At 37.1% G+C, this 24,032-nt stretch overlaps 1 protein-coding gene across 1 annotated transcript; it reads left to right on the top strand.

Annotated features, from left to right (window-relative positions):
* Positions 1-1,345: 1,345 nt before the first annotated feature.
* On the top strand, positions 1,346-21,289 carry LOC102234016 (apolipoprotein B-100-like). Its single transcript, XM_023347572.1, has 30 exons — positions 1,346-1,430; positions 2,274-2,487; positions 4,163-4,195; positions 4,289-4,401; positions 4,484-4,629; positions 4,732-4,879; positions 5,303-5,455; positions 5,705-5,829; positions 5,925-6,010; positions 7,194-7,638; positions 7,745-7,859; positions 9,039-9,185; positions 9,277-9,488; positions 9,570-9,765; positions 9,863-10,042; positions 10,152-10,355; positions 10,461-10,628; positions 10,727-10,932; positions 11,025-11,207; positions 11,289-11,419; positions 11,496-11,706; positions 11,777-11,949; positions 12,213-12,373; positions 12,464-12,576; positions 12,664-13,037; positions 13,572-19,517; positions 19,613-19,724; positions 19,817-19,840; positions 19,927-20,113; positions 20,191-21,289. Exons 2-30 carry the CDS (start codon positions 2,433-2,435, stop codon positions 20,470-20,472), a joined length of 10,629 nt encoding a protein of 3,542 aa, XP_023203340.1. The 5' UTR covers positions 1,346-1,430; positions 2,274-2,432; the 3' UTR covers positions 20,473-21,289.
* The last annotated feature ends 2,743 nt before the right edge of the window (positions 21,290-24,032 follow it).

Raw genomic sequence — 24,032 nt, 5'->3', positions numbered from 1 at the left:
TAATGTAAATGCTTTGAGCAAGTTTAGGATATATATCAGAGAAAAGACTATGTTCTCTCAGAACAATCAGTAGGAGTAGTAAACAGGCCTGCACAACATTAGAATATCATCCACATTGTGAATTCCCAACAGAGGAGAGCGTATTGCTCACTGAATAATTTATCCAGTAAGCAGCATTAGTCTTAGGCAAAGCACAGCTAAAGAGAAAAGTACATCCTCTTTCTAATATAGGGCTCATGTATCAGGACATGATAAACCTGTCAGTGTTAAGTGTGCAGTACCTTACACCACACTTTCCACACCACAATTCTGCTATTTATCAGCCTTTGCAGTTTATCTATCTATAGCGTACAAGGCTGTGTTAACACCAAAGCAATGCAAAAAGACATCAGAGAAGCAACTGTTGCTGCCATTCTAATGGAGAAGCAACATAAGATATTTTCCAAACACACTGAGGCAGATCATCCTGCAGTGATTATTCACCTGATGTAGAACATTTTAAGTACAGTTGCTAATTTCCCCAGGCAGTCCAATATCAGCCTGTACAAGAACTGCAATTAAGAGCTTCCTCTCACTGCAAAGACAATTACAAAATTGCTTGGATTTGCAAACCTGCATCAGAATGAACAACAAGCCTTTTGCTGGTGGGAAAGCAAATGTGAGCACATCTGTTTGGAAATTCAGAGAGCAGATGAAATGTTATAAAATTGAAGTTTCTCCGCAACAATGTCAGTTAGTCGGACAAAAAAAAATCAAATTTTTTAGTTATTGCTACTGAAATGGGATTTAATAAGTCATTGAGTCATGAGGTTCTTTCTCTATTACACACTATTTTTACCTTATTGTGTCCTGATAGAGTAAAATCTCAGATTTAAAAGTCTTTCTTGTTTTTCCCCCTTTGACAGTTTGTCAGTTTGCTATTAAGAACTAATTTTATTAGAAAAAAATCCTCTTTGTTTATAAATACTGAACATTTGTTCTGCTAAAGGCTAAAAATGTAGTATTTAGTGAAGATTGTGACTGCAGCCACTACATCATTCTTTTGTACAGACATTTAAAGATCAAAATTCAACTTATCATTGCATAACATTCAGTTTCAGAAACAGAAGAAAAGTTACAAAAAGAACCAATAGTAGCAAAGAACTCTGTGATATCTCAAACATTGTGTGGGCATTTGAAATGTGTATTATAAGACGGAATGAAAGGAACAATTTAACAGTTTTGTAAAAAAAGCTGACACAAATAAAACTGTCGTCCCAAATTCTAACAGCAAATCGATGCATGCTCGGACTTCTGGATATTTGTTGATCAAAGTCTCAAAGTCCATCTTCTTACCCCCAAAAAAGTTTGGTAAATGTTTTCTCTGTCTTCACTGTTGACAGTGGAAAAGGAACAACAAGCAGCTGACTCTTGTACCAGAGACAAACGCAGTAAGTACATCTAAAATAACTTTTTTGTCTTGATAAGCAATAATTACATTTGAAAGTCCATGTGTTAGTTCTCAAATATCCTTTTAAAAAAATGTATGTTAAATGGGTCACAAATGCTAGTGTTTAATATACTAACAGCAACACTGATTAGGTAGATCCGTAAAAAAAAAAGAACATTAAATGACCAACTGAATGTAACATAATTAAGAAAATAAATCTAGAGTAATAGTTATTCTTCAGATCAAAGATATCAAGTTATAAAGTTTTTGATAAGATCATCTTTTCCCAATAAAGACTGCAGGGACTTTGTGTCTAAATCATGCTTTGATCACTCAGTGATCACTAATATGTGACCTAATTCAGACTGCAGCATCAAGCTGGTAAGAGTGAACTTTGAGTTCTGCAGCAAGAATGACATTTTTTGTTTTCTGAAATGCTTTGTGGACTAAATCTAATCTCTGCAGTATTGCACTAGAATATTTCACTAAATCAAATGAAATTCTTTTGATCTAAGGAATACAATAGTTAAATGACTTTTATTGACAAGAAGCATATTTATCTTTTTGTGCATGCACATTAGAAAAATAGTGAACACTAAGCATAATTTCAAAGGCGATAACAAATGTGTTTAATTGCTGACAACACATCAGATTCTTGTTGAAAGCAACAAATAAAATTAGAGCATTTCAGTAACTTTTAATGACCTTACAAAGAAAAAAAAAAAATCTCTCATTTAACTCAAATACTGTTTACCAAAAACTGATATCTAAAATAGAGTACAAGTTTTTGTAAGCATGCTTCGAGCTCCATACTCAAACCTTTTGCCTTTGTTCCTCTACACAGGAGTGTGCAGTGGACTTTGAGCATTCAAAGCGCTGTCTGTGCTTCGCGGCCCTCTGACAGAGTCCAGGTGTCGGTATAAAACAGCCGAGCTGAGACAGAGACATCAGTCTCGACTGAGAACTCGCCAACCCGGGAGGAGAGAGCTACAAAGAGCCCGCAATGGGGGTCTCTAAGCTCTGCCTTTTGCTGCTCCTCAGTATATCAGCCTTGGCTCGTGAGTACCTTCCAACACATCTAACATCACAGGTTTATGTTTAAATATGCTCATATCTAAACAGTAAATGTAAAGTACTTTAACATGAATTTCAAGAATTTAATGAGTTTTTAAATGTAGCCCAGTGTTACTGTAAACTTATGTTCAAAACATTATTTTGCAGATCACAAGTCTTTTAGTCAAGTCTAAAGTCAAGTTCGAAGTCAAATCTTTGATTTCTAAGTCTTAAGTGACAAAGTGTAATTTAAATATAGAATTTAAATATATAATGCTTTCAAAATGTAAATAATTTTAAAGGCATGCTGCCTATTTATTTTCTAGAATAGGCAACTGATCAAAAACAATCAGTGTGATTGCATTTCATAGTAAATATGACTCCAGAATGATTTTTGAAAATATTTTTCGTTCTTTACTTGTAGCCATCTCTTATTAACAATGTACTTTTACTAATAGTACATTTTCTGTAATATTATTTTAATCTAAAGTGATAGTTGTTTTAATCTAAAATAAATAAAAATAACAACAAATGATTTATTTTTACCATTTTTAGACCATTTTTTTAAACATTTTTCAAATACTACAATTTTTATTGAGTTAATCTTTTGTTCACTGTTTTCATTTTTTAGGAAGTTGAACATTTTTAGCTTTGCCGCTTGTGTTGCACAAACTAATCCTTGAACTTAGACTTTTCATCTCCAAAAAGTCTCTGCTCCTCTACTCACTTGCTGACCAACTCAGTTTTGTTATTTAATCTTAATAAACCTTCATTTCAGGCAAAATACAGCAACTTTTGCCAAACATTGACCTAGTCTCTCATATTAATGTTTTTCGTTTTGTGTTGGTCTGAGGAAGAACCCTTATGGATGGCTAAATTAACTAATTCACTAATTGCCTGGAAAAGCTGCCATATGTGAAACCTTGACTTTCTTCTTTTTCATACTTCCCTCACAATGACCCTCAGACCTTAAAACTGACAAAAAACATTATGTCATAAAAATAATATTTCTTTTTGAGAAATGGGAACCTGAGTTGTTCTATTCTCACTCTAAATAGAGATAACACTTTAGCTTGCAGTTTAAAATGTTTCTCATATTGCTTACTATGTTTCATTAGCGATTTAGACTTTAACAATAAATACATATTGATTCCTATCAGATTTGATGCTCCTTTCGATATTTTTTTGGTAACTGTCAAATTCCATGGTCATGTTTTTAATAAACCTAATAAAATGTAAATGAATTGTACATATCCTCTCCATAATCTCTGGTAAAAAAGATTTTTCATGCTTCCTATTCGAAAAAGCAACCAAAGAAAAGGAAAAAAAAAGTCCTATTCTTGTTCTTGTCAGGTGTGATATAAAACTTCCTGAAAAATGTGTATCCATGCCTAGGATGAAAATAACTTGATATTTGATGATATTTTCACAAAAATACCAAATCAATTTGAGGTTTAAACTGTTCAACAACTGAAGGTGTCACTTTGGACCAGGGGAACTGTGATGACGTCTTTCTGCATTTGCTGACTTTTTGAACACAAACAACCACTGAATTAAGAAACACTTAAGCATAATAATTTATAACTGCACTAGTACAAGTCAAGTATACATCATTATTTTGTTACCCTTAGAGAAATATTACCAAAAACAACGCTAAATAATCTGATTTTCTATTAACAGTTGCCCAAGACGAAATATTTTCATCTTGTCTGCGTAAGTTGCTTTTAGCATTTTGTTCCTTTAGAATGATCAAACATTCATGATACAGAATCAAGATGCTTCAAATCTTTTTTTCATCTCCTCTAGTGGCCCAAAGGTACAAGCCCCTGCACAAATATGAATACCAATATGAAGCTGAATCTTTGAATGCTGTCAGTGGGGCCTCTAAGCTCAAGAATGGTCCCAAGGCCTCCTGCAAGGTAGCTTTGTTTTATAATCATCAAATTTACTTTTTTTTTCTGTTCATAAGACAGAATAAAAAGCCTTTGATTTGTTACACAGGTTGAGATTGAAGTTCCACAGATGTGCAGTTTCATCTTGCACACCACAGGCTGCAGTCTGAGCGAGGTGGTGGACACGGATGCAAATGGCAACCCCGTGTTCCTTCCAGCCGCAAGCTCTAACGGCTTTGCCGCCGAAATGGAACGGTAAGATAATCCACCTGAAGGATGGGTGTTAAAAGGAAGAAATAAAAAACTTCTGAAGAAGAATTGATTTATAAATAAAAAATATTACACATTTTCTTAAAGGCATCCTCTGAAGTTTGTTGTTGAGGGTGAGTATGACGTGAAGCTCTTCCCTGCGGATGGCGAAACAACAACTATTCTGAACTTCAAGAGAGGCATCGTCTCTGCCCTGGCTGTGCCTCTGCTGGAGGAAGAAAAGAACAGCAACATGGTAGAGGGATTTATTAAGAAAAATGCTTAACGGCTAAACTTAATGGCACCCCTGGAAAAGATGTGCAAAAAGCCTTAAAATAAAGATGTGCAAAAAGCCTTAAAATAAAAAATAAAGCACACAAAAAATAAATTAAAATGCAATTTTTTTTCAGGAAATCCTCTGTGCCAACATTGCTGGCTCTCCTGCAGCAACTTCCTTTTAGAGATTTTTTATTATTTCCTTCAGATTCATAACTTTACAGAACAGGATGTTGCTGTAACTGTGATCTTGTTAATATAACTATTTATAAAGTTTTTACTTATTTTAAAGGCTTCTTACAAGGCTTTACCAAAGCTGCCATTAAGCATGGGGGCTCTTTAAATGTATATTTCCAATTTCCATCATGCATTTATCTTCTCTAATTCTCCATCTTTATGTTAGCCCACCATCCATGGCAAGTGCATGACTTCCTACAAGAGCAATGCCAGAGAGGACATTGACACTGACATCAGCCTGCACAGGGATCTCTCCACATGTGACAAGTTTGAGCCCATAAGAGATCACAGCAGCCCTCTGGCACTTATTACTGGCATGGTAAGACTCCCTAAAGTCATGCTGCAAGGAGATCACAGGAAATGCTTTTGCACAAATAATCTGTGAAAAAATTTTTTTTATTCTTGACAGATTTAATCGAATTCATTTTTCTTTGTTGAATCTGTGCTTAAATATGAGATTTAGCAATGCAATTTATAAAACTTTGATGTTATGTGACGACACAAACATTTCACCTGTGTTTTTTTTAAATGGTCTACGTTACTAATTTCACCCTGTCCTAATTTGTAGCACTATCCATTGGCTCAGCTGGTCAGAAGTTCCCAAACATGTAACTACAAATTTGATAATGAGAAAAAACACATGACCTCCGGTTCCTGCACTGAAGAACACCTCGTCATACCTTTCTCCCACAAGTAAATCAAATCCTTCAAGAGTGTTATCATTTAATGAACAAAGATTCATGCTTAAATTTCTGTTCACTTATGTTTATATGTTTGTTTTTTTACAGGGGAAAATATGGATTTACCAATGTTGGAAAGCAGGAGTTGACTCTGGTCCAGGTTTCTTCTCACAATGACAGAGTATTTGAACGTGGTAAGTCCTCTCTTAAAGGTCACTTTCCAGAAATCATTAAAAAAATTCAGTCAGGCAATAAGACAGAATGTTGCAATTTAGTGACTATGGTTATTTAATTATTATCATGTATAAATAGTAAATAGAAATCATATAGGTAAACGGTAAGAACAGAGTTGAAGTTATGTTAGCATATTTGTGATTACTTATATGCATAAACTACCAGCATAATTAAATAGACAAAGGATAAACACTTGGTCTGTTGAAGGGTAGGGTACGCTAGAATGAACTGACCATTTGAATCTATGAAATAGTAACATGACGTGACTATTTGACATTTTAAAGATGTTTTAGGGATATGTTTTTGAACCAGCACTTCGTCCAACCAAAATGTGACTTAAAAAAAATCTGTTGTTCAACTGAAGTTAGACGTGGTTCTTTTTCGGAAAGTCATGTAGTTGGCAGAAAAGGTTGCTTAACCTGTATACAGTGATGTGAAAATGTATTTGCCTCCTTGCAGTTTTGCTTAAAAAAGAAGTTACCATGAGTAAATACAAAATGGAGCTTTTACGTGATAAATCAAGTATGATTAAACACATTCTTTGAACGGCTGAGTTCAGTCTTTGTGGTTTTCACTACTACTGGACTTGTAGAATCAAGAAAGTCAGTCTGACAACATGAAGGTCAAAAAGTCTCAGAAGACAAAACCTCATATTTTGATATAACGGAAACAAGTCATTAACATCAATCAGTCTGGAAAAAGTTCCAGATCCTTTGGGACTCCAGAGAACTGCAGCGAGTTTCATTATCCACAAATGGAAACAATATTGTAACAGTGACTTTCCCAGTGGTGGCTGGCCCACTAAAATTACTCCTAAAGTGCTTTGAGGATTCATTCAGCATGTCAACAAAGAAGCCTGAATAACATCTATTAAACATCAGATTTATACAACAAGAAAGAGACTGAAAATAGAACAATGTGAGTGGAATGATTGCTAAGTAAAAGTAAAAAAAAAAAAAAAAGGAGTGGAGATATGCACAAAGAAAATATCTTTCTTGTATTGTATGTAGTATTATTTTGAATAATACCACCGTGGAAAGTTTGAGGATGTTATTAAACATTTCAAATGATCTTTTTGGAAACTACATTGTGGTTTGTGGGATTATAACAATTTATTCAGATGTCTGATTGTTTTATATTAAGACAACAACGTCAAGGATCTCACCATGGAGATTGTCGAGGACAAGAGCAGCATCCAAGATAAAGACACGGCCGTGAATCTCATGAGACAACTGGTCAATTTGCCTGAGACCGAAGGAGAGAGGAGGGCACACCTCTTCCACACCCTCATCTCCACAGTCCGTGGAATGAAAATTGAAACCCTGAAAGCTGCCCTTCCCGAGGTCGTCCCCTTGTCCCGCTTCCTGACCTACCAGGTTCTGGCCCAGTGTGGAACCCCCGAGTGCAGCAGTGCAATCATGCATATCCTCAGGTCGTTCGACACCTCAGACATTGAGGTTGATGCTGCTGTTTTCGCGTTGGGACTCATGTCCAATCCCTCTGCGCTCCTGATCAATGATATGCTCAAAATGGCCAAATACAAACCTAGTAAGCCCATCATGTATGCCCTGAGCAATGTTGTCAAACGGTAGGTGACCATTTCTTTGTTTTGTGTAAAATTAATCAGAAATACTACTATTCTACCAAGTGCATCATTTTACTCTTTTGCATTTATCATTGTGTCTTTTCTACAGATTTCACAAAGTTGAGAAAAAAACTATTCCAGAGATCCACTCTGTTGCTGAGTTCATGGCTTCCCAGTTGGGCGACTGTACTGGGGCGAAGGACCACACATTCCTGACACTCAGGGCAAGTATCGCAACTGCTACCTCAAAATACAAACAAAAATCCAGAATGTACCAAATATGTAATGAAAGTAACATGTAGCAGGGGATATAAGTATTGAAAACATCCACATTTTATTGGTAAATATATTTCTAATGAGTCTAGTGATGTGAAATTTATATTGGATTTAGTAATGATATATGTTACCCACATATAGAAACTTAATTAACCCATTCACAGTTCAGTAATGTTTGTACAAAATGGAAGACATAGGAAATAAGGATCAAACATATTAACATAATGTGTTCAATAGTAGAAAATTGTTTTTGTGACAACTTCAAGATGTTTCTGTAATGAGAAAACTCGTCAGATCTACAGTTCTTTCGATATGTTTTCAGTTGCACACTGGTTGACTTACATCATCTTGTTGCCTCTGAGAAGTTTTGGTGTTACATGTTTGGGAACTTTATCTTGTTGAAAAATACACCTCGGTTTTGTCTTTACATTTATATTAGGAATGTTCAGCAAAAGGTTTCCCATTGTTGCTCCTTTAACTGTAGGATTTTTCCAGGAAAGTAACAAACATCCCACAATGTGATGTTCCTCCCTCCAAAATTCTCCTTTTGGTATTTGGGTTGTCAAAATAACTAATATTTTTATACAAAAATCAATTCATTTGCATCAAAGTCTACACAAACCATCGTATTTGCAATAATAATGCTACAAAGATGCATCTTATGCAATACCTTGGTTATTAGAAAACTTTTCATAAACCATCAGTTATATTATTTGGACAAAACCATTAATTGGCACTGACTGGTAGTAGAATTGCTTTCCAAGCGCTGACAGATATTAGGTGCTTTTGGCTTTTTGCATCTTCTCTCCATGCACTCAATACTTCCTCCATGTGTCATTGTACTTGCACATACATTTATATTGGTATTGGTTCAGATTTTTTATGTGTGGATTATATCTGTTGTTACTGATATTCAGTATGAATTTCCATCAGTAAGAGTCATTCAAAATATATTTATTGAGAAAAATGTTGAGGTGCTAAGTTCCTACGTTTAAATCTGCATCGCGTAAATTCTGGGCATAAAAGTCTGAGCTGTCAAACTTCAATGCTTCTTCATCTGAATGTGTTTTTAAGAATCTCCAAGGTGAGGTAATCCCAATTGAAAATTGGCTTGAATTTGTTTTCAGGTGATTGGAAATATGGCTCCAGCTGTGATTCCTGTTAGTCCTGCACTACGGACTGCTGTGATCCAGTGTGTGAAGGAGCCTGCAGCCTCCCAAATGGTGCAGCAGGCTGCTATTCAAGTATACAGGCAGATTCCAATCCCAGATCAGGTAAACAAAACAACTTTAGCCAGTATTTTCATTTTGTTTGTCAGTATTTCTTTACTAATCTTATTTTTTCATTGATGTCTGTCGATTGCAGACAAGAGACGTGTTTATGCAGGTGCTTTTGGACAACAGCAACCCTGTCCAAGAACGCATTGCTGCATATCTTATAATTATGAAGGACCCGCAGCCAAGTGAGCTCACACAGCTGATCGACGCTTTGTCCAGTGAGGCTAACCAACAATTCAGGAGCTTTGTAATCTCCCACATAACCAACATTCTGTCCTCAACTGAGCCAGAAACCGAAGAGTAAGATTGAGCAATGCCACAGAATAAATTGCCGCCACATTTATTGTTATTTTATTACTAGAGTGTGTTTTCTTTCTATAGTCTCAGGCAGAAAATTCAGGAAGCCCTGCAAGGCAATGAAATCGGACCCACAATGGACCCAATTAAGTTTTCACGCAACTATAAGATTGGATCAGTGCAGGGCAACATGATTTTTGAGGGTGTCAGCTACTTGCCCAAGGAGGTTATGCTTGAAATGACTCTGAGGGCTTTCGGCTTTGAGATTGACATGATGGAGGTAAATACTTTAAACTATTTGACATCTTTTGTGCCCTAAGGAATTTTGCAAAGCTAAAATAGTTTCTTTGGAATAAAAAAAATCTCAATCTTTGCAGATTGGTATGACAGGTGAAGGATTTGAACCAACAATTGAGGCCCTGTTTGGAGAGAATGGTTTTTTCCCAGATACTGCCCTAAAGACAATATACTTTGTCTCTGACAACATGCCACAACCAGTCAATGAGATCCTGGAGAATGCCATACCTGCATTGAAGAGAAATAGGATGAAGAGGGAGGTACTTCAAGCAACATTCTATACTCACATATATTCATCTCATGTTTTCTGGGGAGGGGATGTGGTTGTAGAGCTGGCAGTTTTAAGAAATTTTGCATGTTTTCATGTAGACCTCCAACAACCTGGTGAGCGAGGTCAGACAAAACCTTGAGAAGCTGGTCAATGAACTGGAGACTGCACAGTCTCCGGAAGCAATGGTTTATCTGAAACTGTTGGGAAATGAGCTGGGATATCTCAGGACTAATGACATCGAGGAGATGACCTACTCTGCTGGCATGCTGATTGACAAGATGCTCAAGATGTTTCCACATGAAGTGAGTTCAAAAAAGCAGAACCTATCAGTTCTTGTTGAAAGTTAGTTTTTGTTAAACATCCATAATTTATTTGCTAAATGTCCTTTGTGGACTTTTTTGGCACAGATACTAAGATCCCTGATGACTAGCCCTGACAACACAATCTCTGCCCACTACATCTTCATGGACAATGAATTCTTCCTTCCAACTGTTACTGGAGTACCTCTAAGGATCGCACTGTCTGGTACTTTCACCCCAGGCTTCAAAGGCGGACTTCAGATTGCTCGCGACATGGTGATTATCTGTGGCTGTGGTAACAGGATGCTTATAACTTTTTCACAGCATCAACTCAAGTCTTGTTGCCTCAATCTTTCTACTGTGTTTACCTACAGAGCACAGCGACATTCATGCCATTTGGTGGCATTGAGTTTGTCACTCAAGTTGGATCCTACATCCCTGAATATGTCAATTCTGGACTAGAGATGCACACTAACATCTTCCACGAGAGTGGGATCAGAGCCAAGGTCTCAATGGGACGTGACCACGTTAAGCTGACAATTCCAGCTCCAACAAACCCTGCCAAGCTAATCCAAATAACGTAAGCTATACAAAAATAAAATGCTCAAACAGTTTTTATCTTTAAGTATAGCTGTCAGGCATACTTAAATTCTTGCTACTTTTGCAATTTAGAAACTCCTTTGTGGCAATAATCGGATCAGATGTGAAAATGTTACCTCCAGTGGTGAAAGACAAAGTTGAATTAAATAAGTGCACACCTGCCTTCATTGGCATGAAATACTGCTCTGCTCTGCAGTACACTGATGCATTCTCTCATGAGACTGCACCCTACTTCCCCCTGACCGGTGACAGCAAGTAAGTTTGAAATTCCTTACTACCAGTAATGTCAAAAATAGCATGTGATAGCTAACAGGTTCTGTCAACTGAACAACACAGATTTGTTGTGGAGCTCCATTCCACAGGAGAAGTTACGGAGTACACAGCAACTGTTGCATACAAGCTCCTCAAGGAGGGAGACGAGGGCCGGCAGAAGGTTGATGTTTTGAAGTTTATCTTGAGAGCTGAAGGTAGGGATCTGAATAAATGTTGCTTTAATTGGATAAATCAAGAAGGATTAAGTCACCATTGCATGATCAACAATAGGAGCAGCACCAACTGAAGTCCAACTGGAGATGAAATACAACAGAGAAAAGAATGTCATCACAGCAGACGTTCAGATCCCTGACTTTGATGTGGAGGTCGGACTCAGGCTCGGTGTCATTGATGGGAATACACAAGTCAAAGGAACTCATTCCATCTTTCTTGATTTCATCAACAAGAATATCCCTCAGCTTTCCCTGATTGCACGTGCTAAGTAAGAAATGCAATATGAATGCATAAAATATTAATGGGGCCCTAGATTGACTGGCTGATACATTTTTCAGTTTGAAGGAAAAAAAAGAAGGCATGCTGCAAGTCCAGCTCCTGGTGCCCTCTATCAGCGCTGAATCCACTGTCACTGCTAGTTTAAAACGTGATGATCTACTGGAACTGGAGCTTGAGAATGAAATTAAGGTCATGGATGCCTCCTCTGAGCAGAAAATTAAAATGAAATACGGTAATCCCATTTTACTGTCATCTTTTTTTCTTATGTGTAAGAAAGTTTGACTGCAACTAATTCTACTTTTGTAGTTGTCTAATTGGAAATACATTGACAGCAACTAGTTTGTGGCAGAGTGCACCAAACAATTGACTAATTGAACTAGTCACCAACATCTCTTTGAACTTACCTCCCTTTTCCAAACTCTTTTTAAAACTGGTTCATTAATAAATGACAGATCTTTTTAAGTATATAATGCAGGTATTGAATTATGTTTTCAGATGGCAGCAAGATTGAGCTGGAGTTCAAGTCTGATGTGGACACAAAAACCACCTCCTTGCCTAATGGTGACATCATTCAGCAGTATGGCAATAAGATTCTTGACATGCAAGTGGCACAGAGCGACATGAAAGTTCGTCATATCTTCAGAAAGTTTGTGGAGGTATATGTCCTTCATCAGAATTTATTTGTGAGAGATGTGAACAAACCAAAAACAACAATAACAATAAAAACATGCCTGTGATTTCTTTAGGCGGCAAACAGCTACATGGAAAAGTATGGTGCTGAAATGCTCCCTTACATGCAAAACTTCAGATTGCCCAACATACCAGATATTTCCTTGCCAGAGAAACTCTTCCTGAATACGTAAGATTAGTAAATCAAAGCTAATTTTAATAGTACATGTTTACATAATCAAAAACATTTATATATGGGACTTGCTTTTTTTAACAGTGATGCAAAGGCCATCTTCTACTTCAACGATGATCGCTTCACATTTGTCATCCCGCTGCCTCTAGGAGGAAAGACACCAGCAGACCTAAATTTCCCACCAGCTCTAACTATTCCTACGCTGTCAATACCCCAGTTTGGATTGGACATTCCCGCCAGAAAAATCCTGATGCCCGACATTGCTGTTCCAGAGAGTTTCACTGTGTCTGTACCTCTCTTTAGACAAGTTAAACTTTCAACTTTGATAAACAGCAATCTCTATGATGTGGAGGCAACACTTGCAGCTGGAAAAGATGTTGTAGAACCACCTAGTTATTCTGCAAGGTTTGATGCAAAAGGAACTTCCCCAATTGACATCCTCTCTGTAGCAGTTGAAGGTATTTTATGATTGTTAAACTTGTTAAATCATTTCCATCATCTTTCATTCAGTGAAGATACTTTGGTCTCTTTTGTCAAAATATTCTAGTTATTTTTTTACTACAACTATTACTACAGTTCTGAAATCATTTGGCCAGTTTGCATAAGATAATTTTTTCCCCTAGGTGTCACCAATATGTCAGTATTTAAGCTGTCAATAACAAAACAGCCTTCTTTTAGAATAACTAATGGAGGTTTCCCAGAAAACTATTTTTAAAGTTTTTGAATTGTTTCGCCTTGAGAAATCTGTAGAAGTAAAAGGTAAGGTCTTTTATATAAGCACACTTAAGGTTATGAGCTGGTTTTGATCCAGCTATTTAGCCTGACCAGTTGCTGACATCTTTTTGGGAAAGCAGAGGCACTATGCTATACATTTCATGGTGAAATTTTTAGAAATTTAATTTGCTTGGTCGTACATAATTACTAGGGCATCATAATTAGTAGCTCATCTTGCTATTCTTCACATATGTTTTTCTCTTTTCTTTTATGTTTAGGTACTGGGATGGTGTCCATAACCGAATCCATCAAGGCTCATTTGAGAAGCTCTTTTACGCATAAATTATTCGAAGCTAGTTTCAGTACTGAAGAAGATGGAGTTATCTCAGACAAATTCACTTTGAAATCACGCACCAAAGTCGAAGCCACAAGTCAGTTTGGTATTAATGCAAAACTACAGCACACTAGAATGACTGAAATCAACACTCAAGGAATTAATGTCGACAACAACTTTGAGGGATCGTTCAAGGCTGGACCACTTTATGGCACAACCACTTCAGTCCAGGCAATTTCTGTGTTCCCATTCAGGTCAGAGGCAAAGATTGATTCTAAAATCCAACTTGATTCAACCATTTTTAAAGCCGAGAACCAAATTTTAGGGACCCTTAGCAATGGTGAATTTTTGGTTATATCAAACACCAAAGCCTTGGAGGACATCTTCACACATGTCGCAGAAATTTCTTTCAAAGAGAGTCAGCTGACAATGAAATGTGATGCAAGAGCTTATGCTCTTGGTCTCAAGATTAACAACCAGGCTGAAGCCTCTGCTGGTGCTGGTAGAGCCACTATAAGAATAGAGACGAATGGAGACTACTCTGATAATCGTGTTTACTCCATACTTATGTCCACCTTCGATGACAATGGTCTGACAGTAAGCTGCAATGCCAACATAAAGCTTTTTGAGAATGAAGTTACACATGAGGCCAGATTGAAAATGAACAAAGATGGTTTAAGCACAAGTGGAACAACAACTCTCCAAAGCCCACTCTCTTTAGAAAACACCTTCAATGCTGGAATAGATGCTTCAAGAGCAATTCTATTCATTACCAACAAGGCTGCAATTCATGATATCAAAGTGGATAATTCTAACATTCTGACAATCACTCTTTCTAGTCTGGACTTCATCTCAAAGGTGGAAGCTGGTGCAAGTGAATATGCCTCTTATAATCACGATATCATCTTTGGCCTGAAACCTCATACTGCCTCTGCAAAAATTAACAACCACCTGAAACTTTTGGATGCCAGTTTTGATAATGATGCAAAGTTACTGGCAGAATTTTACAAGATTGACTTGACTGGAAAACTGACAGCCCTATATGGAGTAGACGAAATAAAGCACACATACCAGATTAATTATGCAGATCTAAGTGCAAATGCAAAATACAGCACCACTGGAAAGGTATTTGGCACTCACATGAGCCATAACACTGAGCTTGAAATTGTTGGCCTTGCGGCAAAGTTTAGTAACGATGCCCGCTTTAACTCACAGTTTTTTCGCTTTGACCACACCATGCGCTGCAATTTTGTTCCTTTTGATTTCAACCTTGATGCCATGTTCAATGGAGATGGAGATATTACCTTCTATGGACAGCACAGTGCCCAACTTTATAGCAAGTCCTATCTGAGAGCACAACCCCTTGCTTTAGTCAGCTCCCATGAGTGTAGAGCATCAGTGACCCAGAAGCTAGATAACCGCCTTTCCTTTGACACCACATATGATAACAACATAGATACTGTTCTAACACCCCAGGAGCAAAAAGCAACTTTTAAAGTTAAATCTAAAATGAATCAGCATGAATTTAGTCAAGGCGTAGAGATTTATAATACTCACGAGAGGGTTGGAATTGAGGTTCGAGGCACAATCCTTACAAACATCATTAACACAGCCTCCACAGAGAACCAAGATTTCGCCATCTCTGGCTTCCTCAAATATGACAAGAGCACACAAAGTCATATTATTCAAATCCCCCTGATTGAAAGTCTGTCTGTCTTCATAGAGAGCATCAAGGAATTAATTGTGGTTGTAGCAGAATCTCTGCAAAATTTCCTCAACAAAAGTGAGGTGAGGGCAAGACTTGAGACTCTTCCCCAGGAAATAAGTGAACTTATTGCTCAAATTAACTTAGAAGACAAAGCGAATCAACTGAAACAGTTTTTCAATGATTTTAGCCAAAATTTTGTTATCACCAGAGAGAATGTGGATGCAGCTTGGGAAAGTCTCAGGAAAGCCATTGAGACATTTTTCATCAATCTCTCATCTTACATCCAAACCTTCTCTGACTTCCTCTATCAAAATTTTAGTCAGAAGATAGAAAATGTTCTGGAAGACTTGAATGAGCTCAAAGCTAAAGTTGTTAATGTGATTGAAACTATAAGTGAACTGATCCAACAAATTGAACTAGAAAAACTTAAAGGCAGCAGTATTGAATTCCTGTCTGATATCGAAGCCCGATTTCAGATCAAAGCTATAGTACAGTCCATCGTGACTAAAGTTAAAGATAGAATTGACGAGTTTGACTTCTCACACCTACTGATATCATCTAGGGACATGAAAGAGATACTTGATTTCTTTGTTTCTCATATTCCAGTAAACATATTGGATAATACAATGACAGACATTAAGCGTAAGATTCATGACTTTGACCTTGTTGGCAAAATTAATGTAATTTTTACTAAGATGAAAGAGTTAGTTGTATATCTTCAAGTTGATCAAAAGGCTCAGGTTGTCTTGGAAAAAGCAGAAGACCTTATTAAACAACTGAGAATTCAGGAAACCATCCAGGCTGCTGTAAAAATTGTGAAGGATTCAGACATCTCCAGCAGATTTATAGAAATCTTTCAAGCCACTACTGACTACTTAAAAACAACTGAGGTTAACGTTATAATTGAACAGTTCAATATGTATATTGAAACCATGCTCCAAAAGTTAAAGTCCATTAACTACAATGACATTGTGGACAACACGAATCTAATTATTGAAGAGTATAGAAATTACTCAAATGAGATAATCAGGACTCTCAAAATTTCGGAGAAACTTGAGGCGGCACGAGAATTTGCCAATGTAGTACTATCATCTATTCGAGACTTTATAGAGCATCTGAGAGAAATAAAAGTTGCAAAAATAGTTAATTCTGCAACAGACATCTATGAACATGTCATCCAGACATTTGTTGAACTCGTAAAAGAGGAAATCAGAAATCCTGACATCAGAGTAAAACTTAACGAGTTTTTGAATGGGGTCAATTTCTTATTCAGAATCGGAATAGATATTATTTTAAACAACATCAGTCATGTTACTAGTAAAATAAAAGAGGTGTTGCCTGATGAGAAAATTGTTCATGAGATTTCGCAGATCATTGAAAGTCTTTTGAATGAAGTGAGACAAGCTGAAATCAATGTGCCATCCTTCACCTTCCCTCTCACAGATCTTGTTGTGCCTTCCACAAAGCTAAAGCTCAATTCTAAGTTTGAGATTCCAGCAGAAATTAACATGCCTGAGTTTACCATCTTGGACATGTACACTGTGAAAGCTTTCACTGTTTCATTTGATGACATCAATCAGATGATCATTGAATTCATTGATTTCATTGTAAACATTGAAATCAAAATGCCAGATCCAGATGCTTTCTTTGGAGATCTGACTTTGAATTACCTCCCAACGCTTCCTGAGATCACCTTGCCAGAAATCCCTCTTTTAGAAGTCACATTTCCCAGCATTCCGCAAGTAGATACAGAAAAGTTTGCCAAAGCTCTGGAAATTCCAGAAATAAAGCTGCCAACAATTCCAAAGGAGATTATGCTTCCATGCTTTGGTAAACTTTACGGTGAGATTAAATTCCAATCTCCCATGTACACTATAAAGACATCTGCCGAGTTCCAGAACTCCACTGTGAGCATGTCACCTTCATTCACTGGATCCTTTAGTTCTCAGGGCACATCTCCCACTTTGGAAATTCTTAATTATAAGCTTGACAGCAATGCTCGCATCGCAATCCCAAAGATGAACCGTGTTTTACTTGCAGAAACTTTAACATTCAAACACACTTCTCTAGGTGTTGACCATCAGGCATCTGTGACTCTGTATGGTCTTTCAGCTCAAGCACTAGCCCAAGCACAAGCAAAAACCAAAGTTAAGGTTGATACTGCACCCTACTCGGCCAACTTGATGAACACAGCCTTTATTGCGATGGCAGGAGGAATGACCTCTACTGTTGATACAACTTACAATCATGTAGTAAATATACCATTTGCTGATATTTCAAGTGACATTATTGCAACCCAGAAGTCAGTTGTGCAGCAAAATGGCTTAACACTAAATTTTGAGGTAGATAGTACAGGAAAAGGGAAAATTAACAGTCATGATTGCAATCACAAGAGCAAGTTTGAGCTTTCTCTCAATTCCAAGACTGTCCATCTATCCTTCACCGGTGACACAGAGTCTGAAATCCTAAAAATGAAACAGCTCATTACAGTTGAATCTGGCACTTTTAGCTACTTTAAGTTTAATGTTCAGAATGAGGGAGAGGCACCATTCATCAAGAGTAGTGTTCTTGAGGCATCAGGACTTGCCAATCTTTATGATATGAAGATTGAGATTAAAGCAAAACATGACGCTGAACTGTATGGTGTAGATAGCGGAGTGGTCTCTAACACAGCCAATTTCAAAGTCCACCCTGTTGAAGTTTTCTTTGAAATACAAAACAAAGCAAATGCCAAGGCCAGCATTTTCAAGTCTCTGAATGTGAAGATAGACCTGGAAAATGATTTCTTGGTCCACATAAGACCTGACTTTCAAAAGGTGAATGCAGCCTTCCTGGCTCGCCTCAATCAGTACAAAATATTCTCCAACTTCACTGCAGACAATACCAGAAATTATGCTGGTGTCTTAATCGAAGTGAATGGTGAGACTGATCTGTTCTTCCTGGAATACCCAATTAGCATTCCTGAACTTGACCTACCCTTAGTGAACTTCAATTCTCCACCTATCGATGATTTGAACTTGTTTAAAAAAACTGGACTCAAAAATATTCTGTCTTCTACTGAGCAGACTTTCAATATGGATGCCAAGATCCTTTACACAAAAAGCACCACTGCCCCAATAATTGATGTGGTGGGTCTGATTCAGATACCCAAAATGGGAAAACTGAACTCAGAGTATTCTTTTAAGTCTGCGATTATAAACCTTAATGCTGAGACTTTGCTTTCTGCTGAAGATGATCTTGTGTTCCGCCTAGGAGCTACCACTACATCTGTGTTTGAATGTCTGAACACAAAACTCAAAGGAACCACCAATGTGAGCACCAAGAGAGGAATTAAGATAGCCAATTCTCTCTCCCTGGAAAATCGTTACATTAAAGGCACACATGACAGTACCTATACCATGAACACTGTCTCTGTATCGACATCATCAATTATTGCCCTACCTATACTCAATCTGGAAGCAAGCCAAAATCTGATTGCAAATCCATATTCCAAACCCGAAGCCCTGTCCACTCTAAAGCTAAAGGGTGATTTCAACATTCCTTATATAAATGCTATTGGAAAGGTTGAGGCAGAGCACACTGTGAAAGTAGAAATAGATGAAGAGTACCTTTCAGTGGAGTCATCCTTTAAGTCAAATATGGACAGCACAGCATTGAAAAACTATCTAGTTTTAGGTGTTCTGGACAATGAGGCTGTGGTGTACCTAAATACAAACACTGTCCGCTCAACTTGCAAGTTTATTACTGATGCTAAGCTTAATCATGGCACCACCAAAGTCCTTGCCATAGATGTAAACCAACAGTTGGCTGCTGAAGCCTCAATGGGCCGTCTTTTTGTAGAGCTTGCCTATTCAAGCAACAATGGAGCAAACTCATTAAGTTTCAAAACTGAGGGAAAACATATTGCAAAGGCAATTGTTGACTTTGAACCTTCATTACTGAAAGCTGATATTGAGATTGATATAAAACAGCCAAGCAGCCTGGGAGACCTTGCTTACTTTGAAAAGACAGTTGTTGAATTGAACCCATCCAAGCAGAAGATGACTACAAATGCTAAGCTTGCTAGCCCAGTGTACAACACAAACATGTTCACTGAAGTGGAGTGGAGTGCCCCTGCCCTCAAGATCACATTTAGATCCAATGCTACTTATCCTAATGTGGTTTTGCAATATGACATGGAAGGTGAGTTGATTAAAATAGTTCTAATATATCCATTACTATCCCATAACTAACATACTGCTGACCTCAGAAGTGAATATTTCTATTCCTTCTCCAAGGTTCCACCACTGTAACGTTTGAGAATGACTTCCTGAAAGTAGTCACCAATCTTGTCCTGACTGAACCTGATCTCAACATGGATGTCGAACATGTCATTGTTTATGCTTGGGGGTAATATTTTACATTTTGACACATTTTAGATGATTGATAATAACATTCAATATAAGTAACAGATATTAAAGTGCTTTTCTATCCTGTTTAAGGAGGAAACACCAAGCTGATGAAAGGTAAATATTCTCCGTAGGTATTTATGCTGGTATTTGATAATTTGTTCATAATTCTTTTTTATTAAAATGCTTGTTTTCTCTGACAGTGCTGTCCAACTTAAGTTGAATGTTGGCATCACCAGTGCTACTTTCACTGATCTGAGGCTGCACTATGCTGCACACGGAGACCTTGTTAATGTCTCTGTTTCTACTCCATCGTCTGGCTTCTTGGGCCTTCAACTTGATTGCAGAGACCCGTCCCAAATGAGTGCTAGGCTCTATGGCCGTTCTCCTGTAAGTTTTGTACAAAATAACTACCATTTTGAGATTCTAAAAAACTGACTGATTTAACATCCCTTTGCTCTATGCAGATGTCCTCAGAAACTGATTTTGACATCTTGCTGATCTCTACAACCAACACAATCATTGTGTACATGAAGGCATCTGAGGATCTGATTGCTCAATTGAAGACAGAACTCCCATCAATTATATCTTCGGATAAAGCAATGTCTGACAAATTCCGAATCACAAGCAGCATGGAGATGTTCCAGCATTCTGTTACTAACCATGTCAACGAAGCCTATAATATCGCAATCAGTTATGATGATCAAATGAGCCAGATGTCCATTTTCTTTAGGGACACCACTGAATGATGAGCTGACCACTCTTCCCAAACTCCTAAAGAAGCTAACCGGCTGCAGTGCTAGTAAGATGGAGGCAACTAATCAATTCATCTGTGCAAACATGGAGGTGTACTATGACTATTTTCTTGAGAAATTTAGCAATCTTGAAGTGAAATAGCCAAGTGGTGAGGTCATTACTGGAAGGCAGATAATTGAGGTCAAAGTAAGTATCAAAAAGGTCTTTGATGACATCATAGACTTTGTGAAAAATATCGAGTCTTGATATGATGCTGGAAAAGTTAGATGAAGGGAGTGATTGAGAAAACACAGGAGTATGTAGATTCTATCAAGTCTGAATATTTAGATGTAGTGTTCATCAACTTCAATCAGGTCTACTGGGAGGTTGTTACAGCAGTTAAGAAAATAGGTGACCAGATTCCTCCTTTCAACTTGGATGAAATCAGCAAACTGTGTGAGGCCATTATGGACCGGATCATTGAACTAATACATCAGTTAAACAATGCAATTTATGGTCTTGTGCAGCAAACTTCAGAGGAAGTACAAGCCTACATGAGGACAAGCAATGACAAGCTTGAGACTGACCTTCCATTTCATTTTCAGGATTAAATAACCCACCTAGACTGAAAACCTAAGTCTGCATGTTACAATCTGTTCACCACACATGTTTGGAAAGAGTGTGAACAACTCAATTGTATTTATAGGTGTGTTTTATAGAACACCTGTCACATTCTTTTAATTGTAATTGGTTTTTACTGTATAAATTCTGACCTTGTAGCATTTTACTGGAACTCAAACAAAAAATAAAAGCCAGTATTACAAACTTTAAGTGACCGATTTACTCCATTTGTTTGTACTTGCATAAAGTCCAATGAAACCCTAAGAAAAGAAATTTTTTTGAATAATTTAATTTAATGAATAATTTTGGGCTAGACTTATAGCAGTCTTTTGGGCTTCATACCCTGTTTGACAGTTCATTGATTGAAGTCTCCCCTAAAATGCTTGTCATTAATGAAAGATGTTGAAGGGCGTTAGTAGAACGTCCTTCAACAGGTGAAGTAGTAGTAGAGTAGTTAGGACTTTTAAAGCTGGTTATATCAATGACTGTTCAGCAGTGATGTCAGAATGCACAAATTCAATATACCACACTTTTTAGTAACAAGTAATCTAACACATTCCTATTTTCAAACCAACAATCAGATTAAAATTGTTTATTCAACAAGTGTATTACTATTTACATATGCATTACATATGTGATGCAAAAACTGATGTTTTTGTAAACATGGAATGTGAATTTGTCCATCATTCTGCTGATTTGAAACTGGACAAGAAAGGATGTAGAAAAGAAAGCTTTAAATCCCATCCTTCCCTAAGTGAACATTTGAGTTCACTGAGTAATTCTAATAACATTTCCACGCTTCCAAGTATTAAATTAACAATAACAGCCGCGTAGTTTGACTTGGCACTTCTCAGTGGAGGATGGTTGTTTACAGCGCAGGCAATTTCCGGTAAGCTTTAAGGAGTCGAATTGACTGATGCATTACGTACGTCACAGCCAAATCTTAGCGATTGGGTAAAATTTAAGACTTCATCAGAGTTCACGTCTCCAGTAAGCAATCGTTTCTCAATAGCCGAGGGTTCAAACCCTCTCTATGAAGCAAAGCGTAGCACAAGGAGTGAAAATCCTCAGAGTTTATATTTACAGTGATATTTATTAATGTGTGTCAGGCCCGCTGTGTTTAATTCTTAGCTAACATTTATTTAATATACACTGATAAAAATATTCTGCTCTATCTAGTCAAAACATAGGGCAACTATTTGCATAATTTATTAATTTTGAAGAAACAAGACTTACTCATTTCTTCACATGAAACATAAAATACAAGTAAAGTGAACTTAATTTAGTCACATAGATTGTAGGTCAAAAGCATGGGGGGCGGTTTAGGACAAAAACTCACACACACACACCCCTACATACTTACACACTCACAGGACTAAAATTGCACACGTACACAATTAAAATGTCACACACGCATACAATTTTTCTCTCATACGCATTACTACGGACTCACACGTGAAGTGTGTGTCTGTAGTAGTGCTTAAAAAAAATTTTTTGTGTGTGATATGTTAAAAATATATATGTGCAACTTTAAGTCTTATAAGTGTTTGTGTGAGTCTGTAGTAGTGTGTGAGAGAGAAAAATTGTGTTTGTGTGTGTGATATGTTAACAGCGTATATGTGCAATTTTAGTATTACAAGTGCGTGGGTGTGAGTCCGTAGGTCTGTGTGTGAGAGAAAATATAGTTTTTTTCCCTAAACAGCCCCTCATAAAAAGTTTCTGTAAAAACTGACATGATGTAGAAAAAGTAACTGAAGAAATAAAAAAACATTCACACACTTTTGTATTTTTTTCTTTTCAAATAACATGACAAAAATTAGAGTACCACAGCACCAAATAAAAACACAAAAACTATTTTTTTTCTTACTGTCTGAAGTGAAGACAGACCGAATGTTCCTTGTTTTATGTTAGAATAAAATTGTTTCTATTTTTTAAATGCTAGAAAACTTAGCAACTACTTTTTTCTTTTCTCAAATTCAAAAGTTTATATACAGTTGGCTAGCACCAGGGATAACTATCTTTTAAACTGTATGATTTGGGTTTCCTTCCACAAGCTTCTCACAATAGTTTGCCAGAGTTTTGGATCATTCCTGCTGAAAGAACTGGTGTAACTGAGTCCATTTGCAGGTCGCCTCACTTGCACACACCTTTTAAGAACTTCCCACTTCTTTATAGGACTGAGATCAGGATTTTGTGATGGCCACACCAAAACACTGACAAAAATTAAGTTCTTTATCCCTGTCTGCAATTGCAAACTGCAATCTGGCTTTTTATGTTTTATGTGAGTGTGTCTTCCTCGTTGAGTGGCCTTTCAGCCCATGTCGGTGCAGAACAGTTTGACTGTGGATAATGACACTGTCTTACCAGCTACAGTCACACCAGGTCTTTGGCTGGGGACAATCAGCATATTTTGGACCAGAACCCGTTCATCTCTGGGACACAGAACCAATCTTCTTTCTGAGAAGTATAATGGCTGTGCAGTCCCTTTATGTCTATACTTGCATATAGTTGCTTGAGAAGATGAACACGGCACCTTAAGGCATCAGTAAATTGTTCCCAGGGATGAACCTGACTTGTGCAGCTGGAAAATTCTCTTCCTGATATCTTGGCTGATTTCTTTTGACTTTTCCATCAAACAGTTTGCTTCAGGTATGTCTCCAACACGTTCTGTAGTACTGCTACGATATTTAATTACCTTAAGCGTGGTGCATTCAAGTACACATCCTACGTTAACTCATTAGGATAGTAAATTTGTTATTTGTTTCCATTAAGTGAGCCACATTCCTATTTAACACTTTCTAAAAAAAAAAAAGAAAATAAAAAGTTCCCCACAAGTTAAATCTATAAACTTAGACAAAATAATTGGGGGACAAAAATTATAATAATTTTTGTTCTTGGCATTAATATATATTTATTGAAAAAAAGGAAGGGAAATCATGATCTCTGGAGACAG

This window comes from Xiphophorus maculatus, chromosome 15 (genome assembly GCF_002775205.1).
Source record: "Xiphophorus maculatus strain JP 163 A chromosome 15, X_maculatus-5.0-male, whole genome shotgun sequence".
Taxonomy (NCBI): domain Eukaryota; kingdom Metazoa; phylum Chordata; class Actinopteri; order Cyprinodontiformes; family Poeciliidae; genus Xiphophorus; species Xiphophorus maculatus.
Note: the sequence above shows the minus strand (reverse complement) of the source record. Positions and strands in the feature narration are given on the sequence as shown.